The sequence below is a fragment of the Myripristis murdjan genome, chromosome 10 (assembly GCF_902150065.1).
Source record: "Myripristis murdjan chromosome 10, fMyrMur1.1, whole genome shotgun sequence".
Classification (NCBI taxonomy): domain Eukaryota; kingdom Metazoa; phylum Chordata; class Actinopteri; order Holocentriformes; family Holocentridae; genus Myripristis; species Myripristis murdjan.
This window is the reverse complement of record NC_043989.1, coordinates 5,079,116-5,097,048: the sequence shown is the minus strand read 5'-3', so window position 1 is coordinate 5,097,048 and position 17,933 is coordinate 5,079,116. Positions and strand designations below refer to the sequence as shown.

The 17,933-nt window shown below is 44.1% G+C and overlaps 1 protein-coding gene across 2 annotated transcripts in view; it reads left to right on the top strand.

Annotated features, from left to right (window-relative positions):
- The first annotated feature begins 15,470 nt into the window (after nucleotides 1-15,470).
- Nucleotides 15,471-17,933, top strand: part of sec24b (SEC24 homolog B, COPII coat complex component) — a 38,490-nt gene continuing 36,027 nt past the window's right edge. For both annotated transcript variants that reach the window (XM_030061828.1, XM_030061827.1), the window contains exons 1-2: nucleotides 15,471-15,770; nucleotides 16,515-17,222. In XM_030061828.1, the coding sequence (XP_029917688.1) occupies nucleotides 15,677-15,770; nucleotides 16,515-17,222 (802 nt within the window). In that variant the 5' untranslated portion in view covers nucleotides 15,471-15,676. The remainder of the gene's footprint in view (nucleotides 15,771-16,514; nucleotides 17,223-17,933) is intronic.

The following is a 17,933-nucleotide window of genomic DNA, read 5'->3' as shown; positions in this document are numbered from 1 at the left end:
TTGTTGTGTGTGTATGAACTTGGTCATGGCATCTTCACCACTGCTCCATTAGAAAAAGGAGACTTTCTGCTGGAATACAGAGGTGAACTAATAAGCAAGCAGGAATGTGCGAGGAGGCAGAGAGTTTACCACGAGCGCCTAAAGGTGTTCATGTTCAAGTTCCAGTTTAATGAAAAACTGTGGTGCTGCGTATTATGTCTGTGCTTCGTTTAGTCAGAATTAAACTATGTTTGCTGAACATGCCGAAATTATTATCATATGGTTTTTAAGTCAGGCTGATTTAAAAATTAATTATTACTATAATTTTTCCTGTTCAACTGTAGCACCACTGAAGCCTTTTGTTGTTTTCCCTGTGTTGACTCCTTTCCCAGCTGGCCTCAGTGGCTAAGCTAACTGTTAGCTACAACTGTTGGATTTCTCCACAGATTCACCATCACCACTCCTAAGTATTTTCTATAAGCTGTGGATTTATTCTGGAGTATTCAAGTCTGTGGCTTTTAGGGATGAGCGAGCACACCACCATCTGTATCAGTGTCATTTTAACCAACAAGACAGACCATATCCGCATGGCAGCCGGCTTCCTCTGTCGTCACACTCGGGGTGGGAAGCTCAAACGCTGTTCTCATGTGGTGCTGCCGTGTTCCAGGCTGCACAGCGTATAATCGCAGGGAATCTGCGACAAACTGTTGTCATTTCCCGCTCACTGATTGATGACATGCAGCCAAAAATGTTGTCATTTCCTGCAGTTACAGATATTGCCAACCACCAAATAAGAAGATGTCTGTTTCTTGTGATTTCTTTATTTGTTCTCAGATTTTCTGCCAACTCTCTCTGTTTGTTTGGTCAACAAACAAACAAATCAAATTTAAAAATGATTTTTTTTTTGTTCACTGGAGATTCTGACACCACTGGTGATGTCACACCGTTGGCATTGTGACATCATTGTGTACAGCCTTGACCTGTGTGTGTGTGTGTGTGTGTGTGTGTGAGAGAGAGAGAGAGAGAGAGAGAGAGAGAGAGAGAGAGAAAGAGAGAGAAAGAAAGAGCGAGTGAGGACAGGTCCATCATGTTAGAGGATGTTAAAGTCTGGTCTCTAACTTGCAGGATGAAATTACTGCTCAGTTGATTAATCAGTTCATCATTTTGTCTGACAGAAAATCAGTGGATTCAAATTTTCATAAATCATTTTGGCATTTCTTACATCAAAAAACATTGTCTGGTTCAAGCCTCACTAAGATCACTAAGATGCTAAGATTGTCTTTTCTTTGTTCATAATATCATAAAATTAATATCTCAGGCAGCCTTTGCAGTTATCACAGATCACTAAATCTCAGGACACAATTCAGTGGCAGCTTCACTCCATTCAACACATTACACATTACACTCATGCACATAACAGCAGAACAAATACTAAGTAATTAACTAATACCTAATAAATCAATAATATATCAGTCAATTTTTTTTATTTGTATTGATGAAATTTATTGAAGGGGATGTGGTTTATGGGTGAACAAGAAGTTGGAGGTGAAGGAGGTCTGGTGGCAGGTTGGAAAACTACTCTTCTGACATGTTTAATTGACAACAGCTACTAGCTTGTTGTCAATTAAACATGTCAGAGGGACTCGCCGTGCTGCTGAGGTCTTCACTTGTCGGCAGACTTCTTTGCTTTCTCGAAGGGTTTCTTGAGGTTTTTCCACATTCTGCCAAAGAAAGACTGCTGGGATTTCTTCTCTTGGCCATTGGTTGCCAGCTCGCCTGCCAGTTTTTCCATTTCTGCTTGAGTACTGGAAGCGGCACAGGTCCTGCTCAGGGTGGCCATCACCTGCCTTGATATCAGCTGAGAACAGACGCTCACCACCTCATCATGGTAGGTCATGCCATTCACATCAGAGGATGGTGAAGGTGGGAGGAAGGAGATGAGGAGATGTCTCACAGCGTCCTCCACAAACAAATACACCTGCTCAGCAGGACTGACACCACTGGGGGCACACAGTCTCATCTCGGGATGTGTGAGCACAGAGTCAGAGATGGCCTTTCTGGTTTCAAGTCCTGGGGCGCAGTGGAGAAGTTTCTTATGCCTCAGCAAGAGGAAGAGCTTGTCAGTCAGCAGGCGGGACAGACTCTGCAGCTGGTTCTGGCTTATCAGTGCTTCCAGTTGAGCCAGCCTCACACAGCCGTCCCGGTCCTTTTGCAGGGGCAGCTCCATTTCGTCCAAGACAGCACCCAAGATGTTGTCCATGGCCTGAGCCTGCTGTCCTGCTGACAGATCGTCAGTACACCGCAGTGTTAAAATGGAGTGCTCACTGACAGCCTTCCTGACCTGACCATAAGTTCCCTTGGCCTTTGCTTTCTTGGTCCTCAGAAGGTTCTTTAGTTTTCTCTTGGCTTTTTGAATCACACCCTCCTGTTGGTGCTCCAAAGCTATTTTGTGGCAGGTGAAAAACTGTTTGAGTTTCTCCTGCACAGTGTGCTTGATCTTTTTTGCTGTGGACAATGAATGGAGTTCAGGCACTCTATAAGTGGAGCGTTGCCAAGGAAATTTAAACTTTCTGGTCTTAGGCTGACACATTTCATTAACATCACTGACAACGGAGTCTAAAATCTCTGTCGCAACAGAATCCACGGAAGGCACAGTGCATCTAAACGGATTACACTTCAGCTTGAGGCTCTCCGGGTAATGCAAGGCCAGTGTCTTAGTGAGTATGGCTGTTAGCACCTGTCGGCACCTGTCATTGAACCTGGAAGATGACAGGTCCTTGACGACCTCCTCAGGAGAGATGGTGATGGATGGACCAGCTTCAGTTTCTGACAGCCTGGATGGGACTGGAGTTTGTACTCTGGAATCAGTGTGTTCATCAAGCTGATCGGTGATGCCTGGAACACACTGGCTCACTGAGGGCAAAATCTCCTCTTCAGTTGAATTCAGTCGATCCAACTTTGCGTCTATCATGTCTGTGATGCCCAAGATCATCTGCATGGTCTCGTTCTCCGGCAGTGTATCACAGGGGGAGCAGTGGTCCCATTTGGCTGATGCTGGTCTCATGAGCTCAGACACTTTGCCCTGAATGCTGAGGTCAGTGTCAGCAGGTGAGTCAGGAGAAGCACTGCTTTGTTTCTCTAGCACAGCAGAACTAGCTGCCATCTTAATAAAGCCCTGGACCAGACTTTTAGCCTCAGACTCCAGGCTGAGATGATCTTCTGTGGTGCTCTCCTTGGAATGAGCGCCATCCTGTGAGGTGAGTTCCATTATCTCGGTCAGATGAGACAGACTACTTGTTTTATCTTTGTGGTCTCTGTCACCATCTACCTCGTCACTGTTTTTTAATGCACTGACGAGTTTGTCCATGTAAATGTTTTGATTGCAGCTTGGTGAGATGCTGCCACCGGACTCCACTTTCTCAGGGTTTGAGGGGCATGGAACTGGGGATTTCTTGTGACTTTCAGCCTTTTTGAGAAGGCTCTTTATGTTTGATGCTATTGATGTTGTCACTTTCTTGGCAAGGGATGCAATTTGTTCATCAATCAAGGAGCAGCAGCCAACACTATCTGCACCCACCTGAGATGGGCTTGACCGTCTGCATTCAGAGGTGGGTGTTGCTGCTCTTTTGCCATCATCAGCAGGCTCCAGGGATTCAAGGTCGCCTCTTGATTCGCTGTGAGGAGTTTTTGATCCAGACAGGCACCCGAAACTCTGACTCGTGGGCCTGTAGAATGCCTGAATTTGAGCTTCCATTTTGGAAGAAATCTCTTTGGCATCCAAGTGGGCCCTGGTAGCCAGGCTGTCCTCATTAAGGATTTCAGGCTCCGCAGCCTGGACTTGCTCCACCATGGTGTTCACTTCCTGTGTGAAGCTCTCCACCAAGATGGAAGCTATGGATTTTGTTTCCAGCACCAAGGATAGCTTTGCTGAGTGCCAACTCTGGGACTCCAGCACAGGAATCAGGCTTTTTGAGGCCTGTGACTGGAACTCAGAATCTCTCAGCATGTCCAGGCTTTCGCTTATTAGAGAACTAAGAGACTTCTCTTTCACTGGTTCTGTTGCTGCAGTGGTGGTGACAGTTTTCTCCTCTTTCTTTGCTGACTTAAAGTATTTAATTTTAGTGGCCAGGTTTCGGAGAATTTTACCAGTCATTCTCTCTTTTTTTCCTTCTGTCTTCTCCTCACAGGTCTCCATGGTGTCGGCGATGGCTGACACCACTTCTTCTGTTATGGGCTGCAGGAAGGACTTGGGGTCTGGCACTGTGGATTTGCCTCTCACGTTGGCCAGGGCCTTCCCAGCAAATCCCAGGCACTTCTTTGCAGCAGACATAATTTTGGATGCCTTCTGTTTGGTCTCTTCAATGCTGAACTTGGCACTGTTGCTCTTGGCCACTGGAGAGTATGCAGCCACCACAGAAAGACCCTGGTTCAACTGCTGGACCACGTCTTCCAGCATGCTCTTGGAGGGAGAGCTGCCCAGAGATTCGGCCAGTTTTTCAGCATCAATTTCAAAATATTTCTGCAGTGGATCATCAACAACGGGCCTCATGATGGTGGGTGAGGCCTGCTGAGAGGTTCCACTTTCAGATTTCCTGGCGATGGCCCCTTCATCATCTGTCTTGTTGATGAGGCTCATCGTGCAGGTGCTCTGTTGGGGCTGAGCGGAGTCCTCCAAATGCAGCTGCTCCATTAGCACTGGAACCAGCAGCTGGAAGACCAGCTCGGCCACCACATGGACAATCCGCCTGGAGACCGTGACGAGGTGAGCCTGGGTATCAGGGTCACTCATCTTGTCACGGATGGAGGTCCAGTGGCTGTCACTGAGGAATTCGAGGAGAGATGAGAACATGGCTTGGCAGAGGTCCTCATCATCACCTTGGTGGTTGTTGAGCACTCTTTCTTGGAGGAATTGCATTGCTGCAGCTCTGTCAACAGACGGACGCACCGCCTGCGCAGAGTTGGTGCTCTGGTCACTGGTGTTCATTGTATGTTTAAGCTTGTCTGTCATTTTGGGAGTTGAAAAGTGGGACAACGATAAAGCCTCTGCAAGCTCTATATAAAAAAAATTAGGCGATCTAGCCGATGACATCACAATAGTCGATGACATCACAATGCTTGATGATGTCATGGGGGGGGGGTGTCTATGATGTCATAATGACTGCTTTATGACATCACAGATCATTCACATGGGAGGCGATGATGTAACAAAGGCTGTATAGTGTGTATGACTGAACTCTCTCTCTCTTACTTTCCTTTCCAACTGACTGAACTAGTTTCTTCCATGCATGCCAATGTAGTGTATCAGAGTGAGTGGAAATTGAGTTAGGTTAATCTACAGCCAGCATTTCCCCAACAGGTTAAGAGTAACATGTCAATATAAAGGACGTATTAAGTTTCAGTGGCAGGTTTGGAGGTTGTTTTTTTTTTTAACACCACAAGTTTCCATTATCAGAAGTATAAATTTCACCAGGTAAAATTTTGACCACCATGCATCTCCACGGCCAGTCTGAGTCACCATAATTTCAGGTGATCTCCTCTCCTGGACTTGTGTCTCCTAATGCAAATACACATAAAAGGGGCCTCCTTTACACAGTGAAGTACTTCATCTCAGCAGTAGGGTTTATATGGTCGTCATTTACAAGTCTGCCAAGTGACCCATCCTCTTTTGCTATGACAAAAACACAAGTAACAATTTCAAAACAATTCACATACTCAGGCAGTAAGGCAGTGTAAATCAGCCTGACTTAACAACCTTATGGTAATAATTTCGGCATGTTCAGCAAACAGTTTAATTCTGACTAAACAAAGCACAGACATAGTACGCGGCACCACCAGTTTTCCATTAAATTGGAACTCAAACATGAACACCTTTAGGCGGTCATGGTAAACTCTCTGCCTCCTCGCACATTCCTGCTTGCTTATTAGTTCACCTCTGTATTCCAGCAGAAAGTCTCCTTTTTCTAATGGAGCAGTGGTGAAGATGCCATGACCAAGTTTATACACACACAGCATGTATGTGACAAACACATCAATAGAATAAAGCATGTCACACTCTGTACACACAGATTCATGGAACCAATGAAAGCTGTCTTTGCTTTTCTGTCTTTTGCATGGCGAGTTACAATATAATTTTGCTGTTTAACAATGAAACAACAGCCCACATCAACAAAAATAAACAAACTATCATCCCTGTGCTGCCATATTGCCTCGCAACAACAGGGATAAGTGGACGCTGCTGAACTCAGTAAGGCTATACTGCCACCCTGTGGATTCAGGTGGAACTGCCAGATTCAAGTGACGGATTGAAATGTTTGTTTGTTTGTTTGTTTGTTTGTTTTCCCTGTTCTGTCTTAAATCAGCAAAATCATTTTGTACCGATTTACTCGAAAGCATTGTTTTACTAGTCGAGTAGGTAGTTACATAACCAGGACTCTTCCAGTGATGTGGCTCGCTTGATGTGGCTCGCTTGATTTCATCTCTATGATGTTGCTATGGACTCTGTTTTGTTGATTTGAATTGTGTAGTAGTCTTTGTCCTGATGAGGTGTCATTGTGTTGTAAATAAATATTTCAGATTTTAGTGGTTTAGTTTTCAGATCCATTTTCAGCACATAGGGGAGAGTGGGGTAATTTGTGCCAAGGGGCAAGTAGTGCCACCCCTGTATCTAGAAAACCATAGAAGAAGTTGGTCATGTGACCACATATTTTTGAAGAGGCATCCATTTCATTCATCCTGCAAAGAAGGGAGACACATGGCTTGAGAAGTAAGCACATTTCAGTTCAAAAAAACTTTTTTTTTTTTGCCCTCCAGAGTAAAATTTCTATGATCAAGGTTTTTTGATTGCTGTGTTTGAACAATTATAGAAAACTTTGAAAACAGTTCACACAGGTTTTATTACTTTAGTAAGCTACACCATGAGTCTATATAGTTAGCATGATGTTAGCTCAAAACAGCTGGGGATGCATTTTTTTCAAAATGGTGGGCTTGGGGTAAGTTGTGCCAAAGGGCCTGGGGTAAGTTGTGCCAGTAGCACAACTTGTGATTATATACTATATATTACTTTATTGTATTTTATTGTTATTGTACATTGTCTTCTTACCTTTGATCACTAAAACTATTCAGATTCAGATGAAGATGATTTGCAGGTGCTCATTTTGGAATTTTTATTTTGTTCTGGGTATGTGTTCATGTGGCGCTTGGCCTTGTTATAGAAAAGTGGCCTGTGATCTTGTTAAAATAATGAATAAATGTTAAATAAATAATTTTGTATTGAATTTGCTTTGCTTTTATATAGAATTATCATTTGTGAGATTAAAATGAACTCTTTTACTTCAATTATCAATGGCACAATTTACCCCAGTGTATTCTCTTTAATGGCACAATTTACCCCGCACCGGGGGCAAGTTGTGCCACAAAACCACTTTTTTTTCAAAAGCTGTATTTCTCAAACAGTTTATATAAGATCCAAAGTGATTGTTCCCAGGGATGCACAACATCCTAAACTATATGTGCATATTTTAGTTGGAGGCATTACTGTAATCCCCCTGCTTTAAAGACACTTTAAGTAAAAATTGGCACTACTTACCCCACTCTCCCCTACTTGTGTATCACCTCCCGAGTCCCGACAAATATCTGTAAAACACTGAAATGTCCCGGTTTTCAACATTTACCTCCATGTTGTCCCGGTTTGTCACTATTCACACATACACATACACATATTATATAGCTCTGTTTTCTGCAGAATCTAATGATGATGCAACGCTTGTATTTTCTGTTCTACTTTTTTTATTCAGTTTTCTAATAAATCAGGTTTAGTTTCGATGGATTTTGGGAGACGAACAAGTTTTTGGTGCGCTGAGGCGCTGTCCATGGTGCTGTCCAAACTGCTGTGCTGCTTAAGTCTGACACACGCACACACACACACACACACACACACACACACACACGCACACACACGTGTTCACAGACAACTAAATCTATCTAAATTTCATGTGCAAACAGTTTATTTTGGTGATATTATGCGCAACATCTCAGCAGCCTCTGAGGGTGTGTTCTCTCCGGTCTTAGACTGACGCACACAGGGAACTTCACATGTGAAAACTGGGCTAAATGAATGTGCGGTTGCAAAATAATGAGTTACCTTGTTGAAGTCAAAGTCAGTGACGCCTGTGTTGAGAAAAGCAGGCGGCCATCAGCATGTAACACTCCTCTCATCATGTGTGAAAGTGAACTGTTGACGTTATGGCGGATATAAAGATGTCGGCTCCCCCTCATAGACACATTATTGTTTCTTCTGCTGGGATAAAAAAAAAAATTCTCAAGTTGTTTCGCGCTGACAGGTGACAACTCATGTGGGATTCCATGACGTAATACCATAAGCCATGACGCGGCATGCATGTCTCCCTTACGTCACAAACAGATACTATTTAAGATATAGCCTCGCAGGTTTGATTGCGAGTCTGTAAAAACTGTTACTGGTTCTTACAGGCTCTCACCTCCAAACACACCTCATCCACGATGGAGCCCGAGAAACGCAAAACTCGGCCTCCACACCACCTGAACCCCCAGCCCAAAGCAGGGGGTTCAGCATCCAAGGGCCAGAGGCGCCCTGCGGGCACCGCACGTGAGGACGAAGCGCGCGGGCCCCAGCCCCGCCTCCGACAGCCCAAAGCCCCAGCTGAAGTCCTGATGATGATGCCAAACGCCAGGACACAGCAGGCTGCCGGGCCTGAGGGATGCAGAGTCACAGAGACGCCTGCCGAAAAGCAGATGCAGCTGGCTCTGACCACTCAGCCCGAACACCCGACCCAGCTCGACGACACCACCCGGCCTGAAGACACCACCCAGCCCGAGGACGCAACGGCGGACATTGTCTTGCTGATTGACTCCAACGGGAAATTCTTTCAGGAAGGCAGGCTTTTCCCATCACACACAGTGGAGAGAAGATGGTGTCCTACCATCAAAGCCACCTTGGACATACTCTCAGAGACTAGCCTTGGCTCACCAAGCCATATCCTGATTCACACAGGTGCAGACGACCTGGTGAAACAGCAGGATAACATGGCAAACTCTTTCAGAGGTGTCATAAGAAGGGCTCATCGCAATTTCCCTGCGTCCAAGATCGTGGTGTCCACTCTGTTGCCAAGAACAGACGTGGACCCACAGATCATTGAGAAGGTGAATCAGAGCATTGTGGCAGATTGCAACAAACTGCAAAATGTCCACGCGGTCTGCCACCCCTCTCTGACGACAGAGGACCTCTTCGACCACGTGCACCTTCACAGAAAGGCTGTGTCTGTGTTTGCAAAAGCCCTCAAAGACGTCGCATTTGACAGACCAGCTACGAGGGTGAACGTGGCTCTGGAGGAAGAGAGCGGCGCCTGCGGGATTGCTGCAGAGCAGACCATCGCTCAGCAGGACGATCTCTGCAAGGTCGCCGAGCAGGACATCCCATCCCCCCCCCCCCTCTCCAACAAACAGGAGCCCCAGCAGAGATCCCGGCCGCAGAGCCAAGCGCTGGAGGACAGGAAGCCCAGGAGGACGGTGACTGGTTGCTGGGAAGAGCATTGAAGAGCTCCAGCTGGAGCTTCAAGGGGTCGCCAAGTCGCCAACCAGCAGGCCATTAAAATGAAGGCTTGTGAGGAGGAGTTGGAGGCGCTTCGCCATTCAGTGACCCAACTCAAGGAAATGGCCCTCACACAGAAAGCCGCAAACGTCTAAGAAGCAGCCACCTTTGAGGAAACCATCGTCAACCTCTGGATCCAGGTCATGGAGAAGGACCTGAGTGAAAGGAGCGCGGTACTCAAAGCCAAAGAGCTGGAGGACGCCGTCGACCAGGAGAGGAAAAGTATCCACACCATTCAGGACAAACTCCTGGCTAACAGCAAAGAGATGGCTGTCCTAACCGAGGAGAAGACACAGCTGCAGAACCAAGTGATGCAGCTCCAGGAGGAGAAAACCTCCCTCCTCAAGGCCAGCGAGGACTTTGAGCACGCCCAGCAAGACAAACAGGAGGAGTGGGCCAAGAAGGAAGCCAGCATGTTGGAGAGGATCGCTGAGCTGGAGAAGAAGAAACGACCGGGTGCAGCCAAAAGATTCTGGAGGATGATTACCAGGCCCTTCAGAGCCTGCTTCTCCTCCCGCACAGATGACTAGAAACCTAGCGTCTGTGCATGCACACATACACACACACACACACACACACACACACACACTCACACATATGCACACACCCATACATACACACACACACACACACACACACACACACACGTTGGTTTCCATCACTTCTGGGGACATTACATTGACTTACATTCATTTCCTGGAGACTTATCCTAACCTTAACCCTAACCACTACCTGCCTAACCCTAACCCTAACCTTAACCTAACCCTAAAGTTATCTTAGCTTTAAATCAAGTCTTCACCCTAAAATGAATGGTGCTCCCTTATGGGGGCTCCCTTATGGGGACCTTACGGGGACTTTTTGTCCCCATAAGGGAGGTGAGTCCCCACAGCGTGACTGTGTAAACATTCAGCAACATTAGCAATACCAAGTACACACACACACACACACACACACACACACACACCAATTTCCAACCCCCCCACCCCCAACACTATCCCATTTCCCCTTTCCCTACTAAAAAAAAAAAAAAAAAAAAAAAAAAAAGATACTACCTATTATGATTTCTGTAGAATGCATGCACTGATGCATTTTAAATTCTATGATGATGTGCAGTGTATTTTGTACCATCTCAAAGTGTAATGTGGACTCATGAATAAAACTAGCCAGCATAGTATAGAATTTTCTATTATGAACCAGCAGGGTTATGGGTTTGACCCAACATGTTGGGTTATGTTTTCTTCCAACATTGTTAAACATTATTAACATTGTTAAGTTACCAATAAATAAATAAATACAAGAGGAAAGGCAGTGTGTTTCCATAGACCTTTTTCACTTTGTCATGGCAGCCATTTGACATGAAATAGCAGACATGTGACTGCTGAACATACTTTTTGCTTGATTTCATCTGCAAAAAAGGATTTTCTCATATTTTAAGTTGTGCATCAGTCTTTAGGACATTGGATTAAAACACCTATCAAAGTGTGTTGTGTTAAACTGATGCAAGAAAAACAGAAAATTCATCTTTTGATATCCCAGCTGATCTCTTTGCATGCTGTTGGAGGTAAGAGTTTGTCCTCCATGTAATTAACCACCATTTCACTGAGATCGATGTCAATTAACCACTCACTTAGATGGTGATTTTTATGTCCTTTATTTTTCTGCTCATTTATCATGAAAAAAAAAAATACCATTTCCATATTACAATTGAAAGAAAAACAGTCTATAGGTCTACAAGTACAAAAGTCATCAATTCAATATTGGTAAATAAATATGTTTCATAATCATTTGAACAAAACACCCATATAGAGGGCAAGAAAACAGCTGATATTGCATTTTTAAGTAGACATATACACAAATTTCATTTCACTAGGCAACAGAATTTGGCAATATCGATATAGACGGTGCTTTGTCTCTTCACACACTGCATAATATCTTATTTGATCATAGATTATTGGCAATATTTCTCTTTAAAACAGTCTGGTAAGGGTGAGCATAGTCTTCCATGTCTAAATCTGTTTTTTCCTCAGCAGAAACTTGCTTTAAATTCTATTTAAAGTTTCATCCACACATACACACGTTATACATTAACAATATCCACCATTTTAGCGTTTTTCTCCTGGTTGTAATAATTTTATTTATTTTATTTGTTTGTTTGTTTGTTTATTGCACAACATGATTGATTAATTGATTTATATAAGTGTCATGCTTCAATTACAGAAGCCCAGCCCATATGGACTGACAAGACACTGTTGTACACATTACAAACCATGCCCAAACATACAACAACAACAACAACAACAACAACAACAACAAAAATAAACATCAGAATAAATCAGGAATACAAAGTCAAATCCAAATCCAGGCACCTCAAAAATACACCCCTCAGAAGAAGAAAAAGCCATTTCAGTTTCTGGCCATGATCTACCCAGAATAGCTCAGGTTTTTGGTTTTGCATGGCCTCAAATAAAGGGACCCTCAAGTCATCATACAGGATGCAATAAAACATAAAATGAAATTCATTTTCAACATTTTTTAAATCACAGATATTACAAGTCCTATTCTCTTCAGGAATAGCTGTGAACCGCCCTACATGAATGGCCAGGGGCAGGGTAGCCTACCACTTCTCAGTTGGGCACACAGTGACCTCTGGCTTCTAGTTAGAAAAGAAGTGACATAGGGCTCAGGGTCAAAACAATCCTTCATCTGAACATATGATTTTAAGCTTGGGCTTCAGCCAGATGTCATTTGACCATTTCTCTTTAAAACTGAGAAACAGTCTTTGCTTCAACATATTGACATTACAGCGAAGCCTGTTGTGAAAAATATGAGAGGTCTGCCTCCCTAAAAATAGAGGACTTCCGTTATCCAAGGATGACTGTGAGCCTTATCCTAGTTGAAAGCCTTTTTTTGTACACCAATACAAACGCAAACGCAATACATATATTGCGTTTGTTTGTTATTCCCATATAACCACGTGCAAACTATAAGTATACGCATAAGCCTCAGGCAACACCTTTTGGGTCATTGAAAGAATGAATAAATGAATGAATGAGCTGATGAATGAATGTTTTGTTTTGGTTTTGCATATTTTATAAAAGTTTTCATTATTGTTAATACTGATGCTATTTTGTAGTATATTGATATAGTGTATTGCTATGTGATGTTGAGTAATGTGTATATGTGTGTATGTATATGTGTGCATGTATGTATTTGGGTATATGTATGTATGTGTATGTAAATGTTGTTTGTAATATCAGTACTGTTATTATTACTCTGTTATTATGATTAGTGGTGTCAAATTATCGCATTAATTGAGATTAATTAATTACAGTCATATTTAGCGCGTTATGTTTTTTAATCGAGTTAATCTAATTTTTAATCTCTAATTTTACTTTTTATAAAATCGGTTTGTAGGCGTTGGGCTTCCTGTGCTTAAGTTGTTGGGGGTGGAAAACAATGGTCAGTCACACCCTGAAGTGGACATTGATTGGCTGTCATTGTGTTTGTGCCGGCCTGTCACTGGCCCGGTGGTCTGCCCGTCTTTTTTTTTTTTTTTTTTTTTTTTTTTTTTTTTTTTTTAAAAAAACAGGTCGCCGGCCAGGCCAATCAGCTGTCGGTCCGGTCCGGCTGGCCTCACCAGTCTGATCTTTTTTTTTTTTTTTTTAAGTCAGAGAGACAGGCCAGGCCAATCAGAGGCCAGCAACCTGTGAAGAGGTCAAGACATGATTGGTTTGTTTTGATTAACACCCGCCCCAACAGTCCGAGTCCGTTGTAAACAGGCAGCGCATGTTGAAGAGGGGGTGTCGCGACTCGTGTGTGTATGTGTCTGACTGTGGAGGAGAGGAGAGGAGGTGGAAGAAAAGGTTGCGTGATCGAAGTTAATACATTACCGTATTCATCCGAATATAAGACGATATTTTTTCCATTGAAAATGCCCTGAAAAAACGCCCTTGTCTAATATTGGGGGTCTAAGCAAATATACATGTATTGTGCATATGTAAACCAGTAGGTAGGCTCGCCTGATGCCGCGATTACCGGCGAATGGCCGCATTGCACAGTCATTGCAGCCGCGTATGAACAAAAATTGATATGGCAGTAGGCTATGTGTGCGCCGCTCACCTGTCAGATCCGGCAGACCAGACCCGGTGCCGCGGCCGGCTCGCCTGATGCCGACCGGTGGCTTTTTTATTCAAACAAGATTTTGTCCATATAATTTTTTTTTTTTTTTTTTTTTTTTTTTTTTCCAAAAAAGGGTCTTGAAAAAGAGGGGTCGTCCCCCCGACCCGCATCGGACTGATCTGCTACAATAATGTAATGAATTTAAAGGGAATTACCTCAAGTTCAGGGCTTTTCTCAGCAATTTTAGGTGAGATTAAAAAAGAGATTAATTAGATCAATTAATTACAGATCATAATTAATTAATCTCTCAATTTTTTTAATCTCTTGACACCACTAATTATGATATAGTTTTGTTGTACAGCATAGTATTGTTATTATGTAGTTTTTGGGGTGAGGCTTCTAAATAAGCCCTTCGGGTTTCATGTCTCACCCTGCACATGTTTTTAACTGTTTTTTTTTTTTTTGTTTCTCTCTTTTTTGTTGCTTTTATTGTGCAAAATAAACAAACAAACAAACAAAACAAACAATTTCTTCTAAATTTGCACATTGACCTATCTTTCTTCTAAATTTGCACATTGACCTACCTCTATGCACATTTTATACACCCATGCACACGGTTTTTTCTGTTTTTTTTTTTTTTGTTGCACATTGCTTTTTGCACACTGGGTTGTACTTAGGTTATTCTGTTGTACTCAGATCTTATTCTGTTGTACTTAGATCTTATTCTTTATTTTTATTTTTTATTTACTTAATCTGTAATCTGTGGATACTGCTGAAAAAATGTGAATTTCCTGCGGGATGAATAAAGTATCTATCTATCTATCTATGAGTGAATAGATCTTTATTGTTATACAAAAATGTACAACTGGTGGAAACATTTGTGCATAACAGAGTTTTCTGTCATTTATGCGATGCGAATACGGAGAAACACTGGACAATAAACTGAACTTGAGGAAAATAAAATACACTACTCACAAAAAATTAGGGATATTCGGCTTTCGGGTGAAATTTCAGGATGAACCTAAAATGCATTATAACCTTTACAGGTGAACTTAATGTGACCTTCTGTAAACTTTTGAATGCACATGTCCAACTGTTCAATGTTTCAGTACTTTTTGCACAAGTTGCTGTTCTCTAACAAGGAGTTTAACGGCAAAATTCACATCAGGTGTTTGATGCTCCAGCTCATCGAGGTCGTATCATTAGGGAACGGCTGCTGGAGACTGGGGTACCTCAGATGGAGTGGCCTGCACTTTCTCAGACCTGAATCCCATAGAAAACCTATGGGATCAGCTGAGTCGCCGTGTAGAGGCTCGGAGCTCTGTACCCCAGAACCTCAATGTCCTGAGGGCCGCCCTTCAAGAAAAGTGGGATGCCATGCCTCAGCAGACAATAAGTCGACTTGTGAACAGCATGAGACGTCGGTGTCAAGCTGTAATTGATGCTCAAGGGCACATGACAAGTTATTGACACTGACATTTTTTGTTGTGGTATACCCACCACTGTTGTTGGCTTTTGTTTCAATAAATTGTTTGAGATGAGGAAATCACCAGTGCATGCTTCTACTTAAATGCCCTACTTTCATGATATAATATCACTGTAGCGTGAACATTTTACATTTTCCATAAATTTCACCCAAAAGCCAAATATCCCTAACTTTTTGTGAGTAGTGTATGTTTTACGACGCTGTATTGTATCCCTTTCAATACGGAACAAATCCACCAGGGGGCTTGATGAGCCAGCAGGCGGGGGGCAGTGAGGCTCCTCGGCATCAGAGCTGGAAGCTTCAGCGATCCGCCGAGCGCCCTGGCCGGGTCTGTCCGCTGGAGGGGACCGATCTGACCCGCAGGCTTTGATTCGCATCTCTGGGGGGAATCCAGCCTCAGCGACAGCCTCTCATGTGTCTTTATCCACCCGAACATCTGTGGGCATAAGGACGGGAGTGACCAAGCGATGTCTGCGCCGGGTTTCACAAACCTGAACAGCTCCATCAGTTACAGCCAGAACTCGACGCCGAACGGAGGAGCCGCGCCGCCCTGTCAGAATGGTACCGCAGGCCGGCAGCTCGCTAGCACCAGCACTAGCACTAGCATGCTAAACTCGCTTCGATGTGAGCCAGTCGTATCACACGTTTAGTCCGTTCCGTTTCCTTCAGCAGCCACCCGACTTTAAGCAGCACAAACGACCATTTTAGCGTGAAACAACGAAAATAAAACAGAACGGGTTATAAGCTCGACAGCACTTACTGGGCTAGCTAGGTGCGGCTAACATTAGCTTAGCCGCTAACTGTAGATAGCTACGCTAAGCACCGCAACTCAAAGGAGATAAGTATGCTAAGCTAACACAAGTGCTAACCGTTAGCAAGGTGATAGCTGAGTGGCAGATTGCGCACTACCATCCCATGATGTCTCTTTCATTATGTGGCTCAGATAAATATCCAGTCAGTGATTTTAAAAATCAATATATATATATATATTGGTTGCTGCTGTTGTGCTGTCAGTGATGCTTGTGTATCTTAGAGCTAGCTAGCTGGGCAGTAACCCTTATTACAGAGCTAACAGCTGTTGCTGTAGCTTGTTGTCTGGAATGATAACCTCATCCGACCAGCAGTTGCTTGTGAGCATTTTCCCTCTTGCTTGACCACTAATTGGAGTCGATGTTTTGTTAGTTCTGTTGACAGCGGGGTTTGGTAGATTTGGTAGAAAGGTTGTGATAAGTCTGTCTGATCATCTCAGAAACATTTGTGGCAATACCATCTCTGAGCATCTTCTGTATGTGTCCACATCTTCAGGTCCAGCACAGACCTACCCATCCATGTACCCACCTGCAGGATATTACGGAGCCCCGCCTCAGCAACAAGGTTACCCCACCATTCCTGCCCGCTGCAGCCCTGCTCCCAGTAAATCACCCATCACGAACAATGCCCACAGTGCTAACTACTACCACAACAACCAGCAACAGCAGCAGCAGCACCTCCCCCAGCACCATGCTCCTCCTAATGTAGCGCCCTCTTCGTACGGGGCACCACCAAGCTCTCTGCCCCCTTCCCAACCCTATGGCACGACCCCTGCCACCCTCCCCACCTCGGCAGCCCCACCAGCAAATGCCCAGTATAACCCACAGCCATTCCAGCAGCAGGTCCCCTATGGCGCTTCAGGATCCTACTATGGACAGCAGTTGTATCACGCTCCCCCGGCGCCACAGCAGCAGCACCAGCAGCAGCAGCAGCAGCAACCCTGTTTGGTGCCTGCTCCAGCCAGCGGCCCTGGCGCTCCCCTCTACCCTATCGTCTCGTACCCATCTGCACCGGGAAGTAGCCAATACGGCACCCTTCGGTCCTCCCAGGCCAGCTCCACAACTGGAGCTGTGCCCACCCTGATGAGTGCACCCCTCCATCAGTACAGCGCCCCTCAGCCAGCCTTGACAACAGCAGTGCAGCCTGGGTACAGCATGGCTCCTCCTGCTCAGCAGGCAACAGTCAATGGCCAGGGAAGCACAGGTAACCCCTGATTGGTTGATTTACGTGGTTGCCGCTAGGGCTGGGACGATATGTTTATATCCTGATTCAATTCAATTCAGTGCTATCATGATACTTCATGCTGTTTTGATATGTATTATGATTCTTAATCATAGCGATTGAGTATTACAATTTGTTGTCTACTTTATGGTTGTAAAGTTTCTTAAGGCTGTGATTATCCTAAAAGTCACATTTCATACAGTGATGTCAAGTTTCAAAAAATGGCCTCACTTCAATGAAATGGCTACTATGGGGACTAACATCATCACACATGAATAAAATTGGGCTCACTGAACCCACAAGAGTCTCAGCTTTCCAGTGAAATCCAATTTACTCCAAGACTGTTTAGGCCCCAGTCTGCACAAATACACCATTTTAGAGTAGGCGAAAACAACACGTTTGTACTACATGCAACTGTATGGCTTTTGCCCCAGACTGTATGGGATTAACATAAGATAGGTGTATATGCAAAAGGGAGACCCATGGGCGCCCACAGAACCTAAAAAACAGAATCGTGATGATTAAGTTGAATGGATTCCCCCCCACCACCCCTAGTTGTTGGGCGATTCCTGCCTGGACACTGAGGAATTGCTTAATGCAGCGTGGCAGGAGTTCAGAGATTTTCAGCCTGGATGGACTAAAAAATTAATGAATGAAAAAAATCCTGTACAGTGTCCTCACTTGCAGGGGATT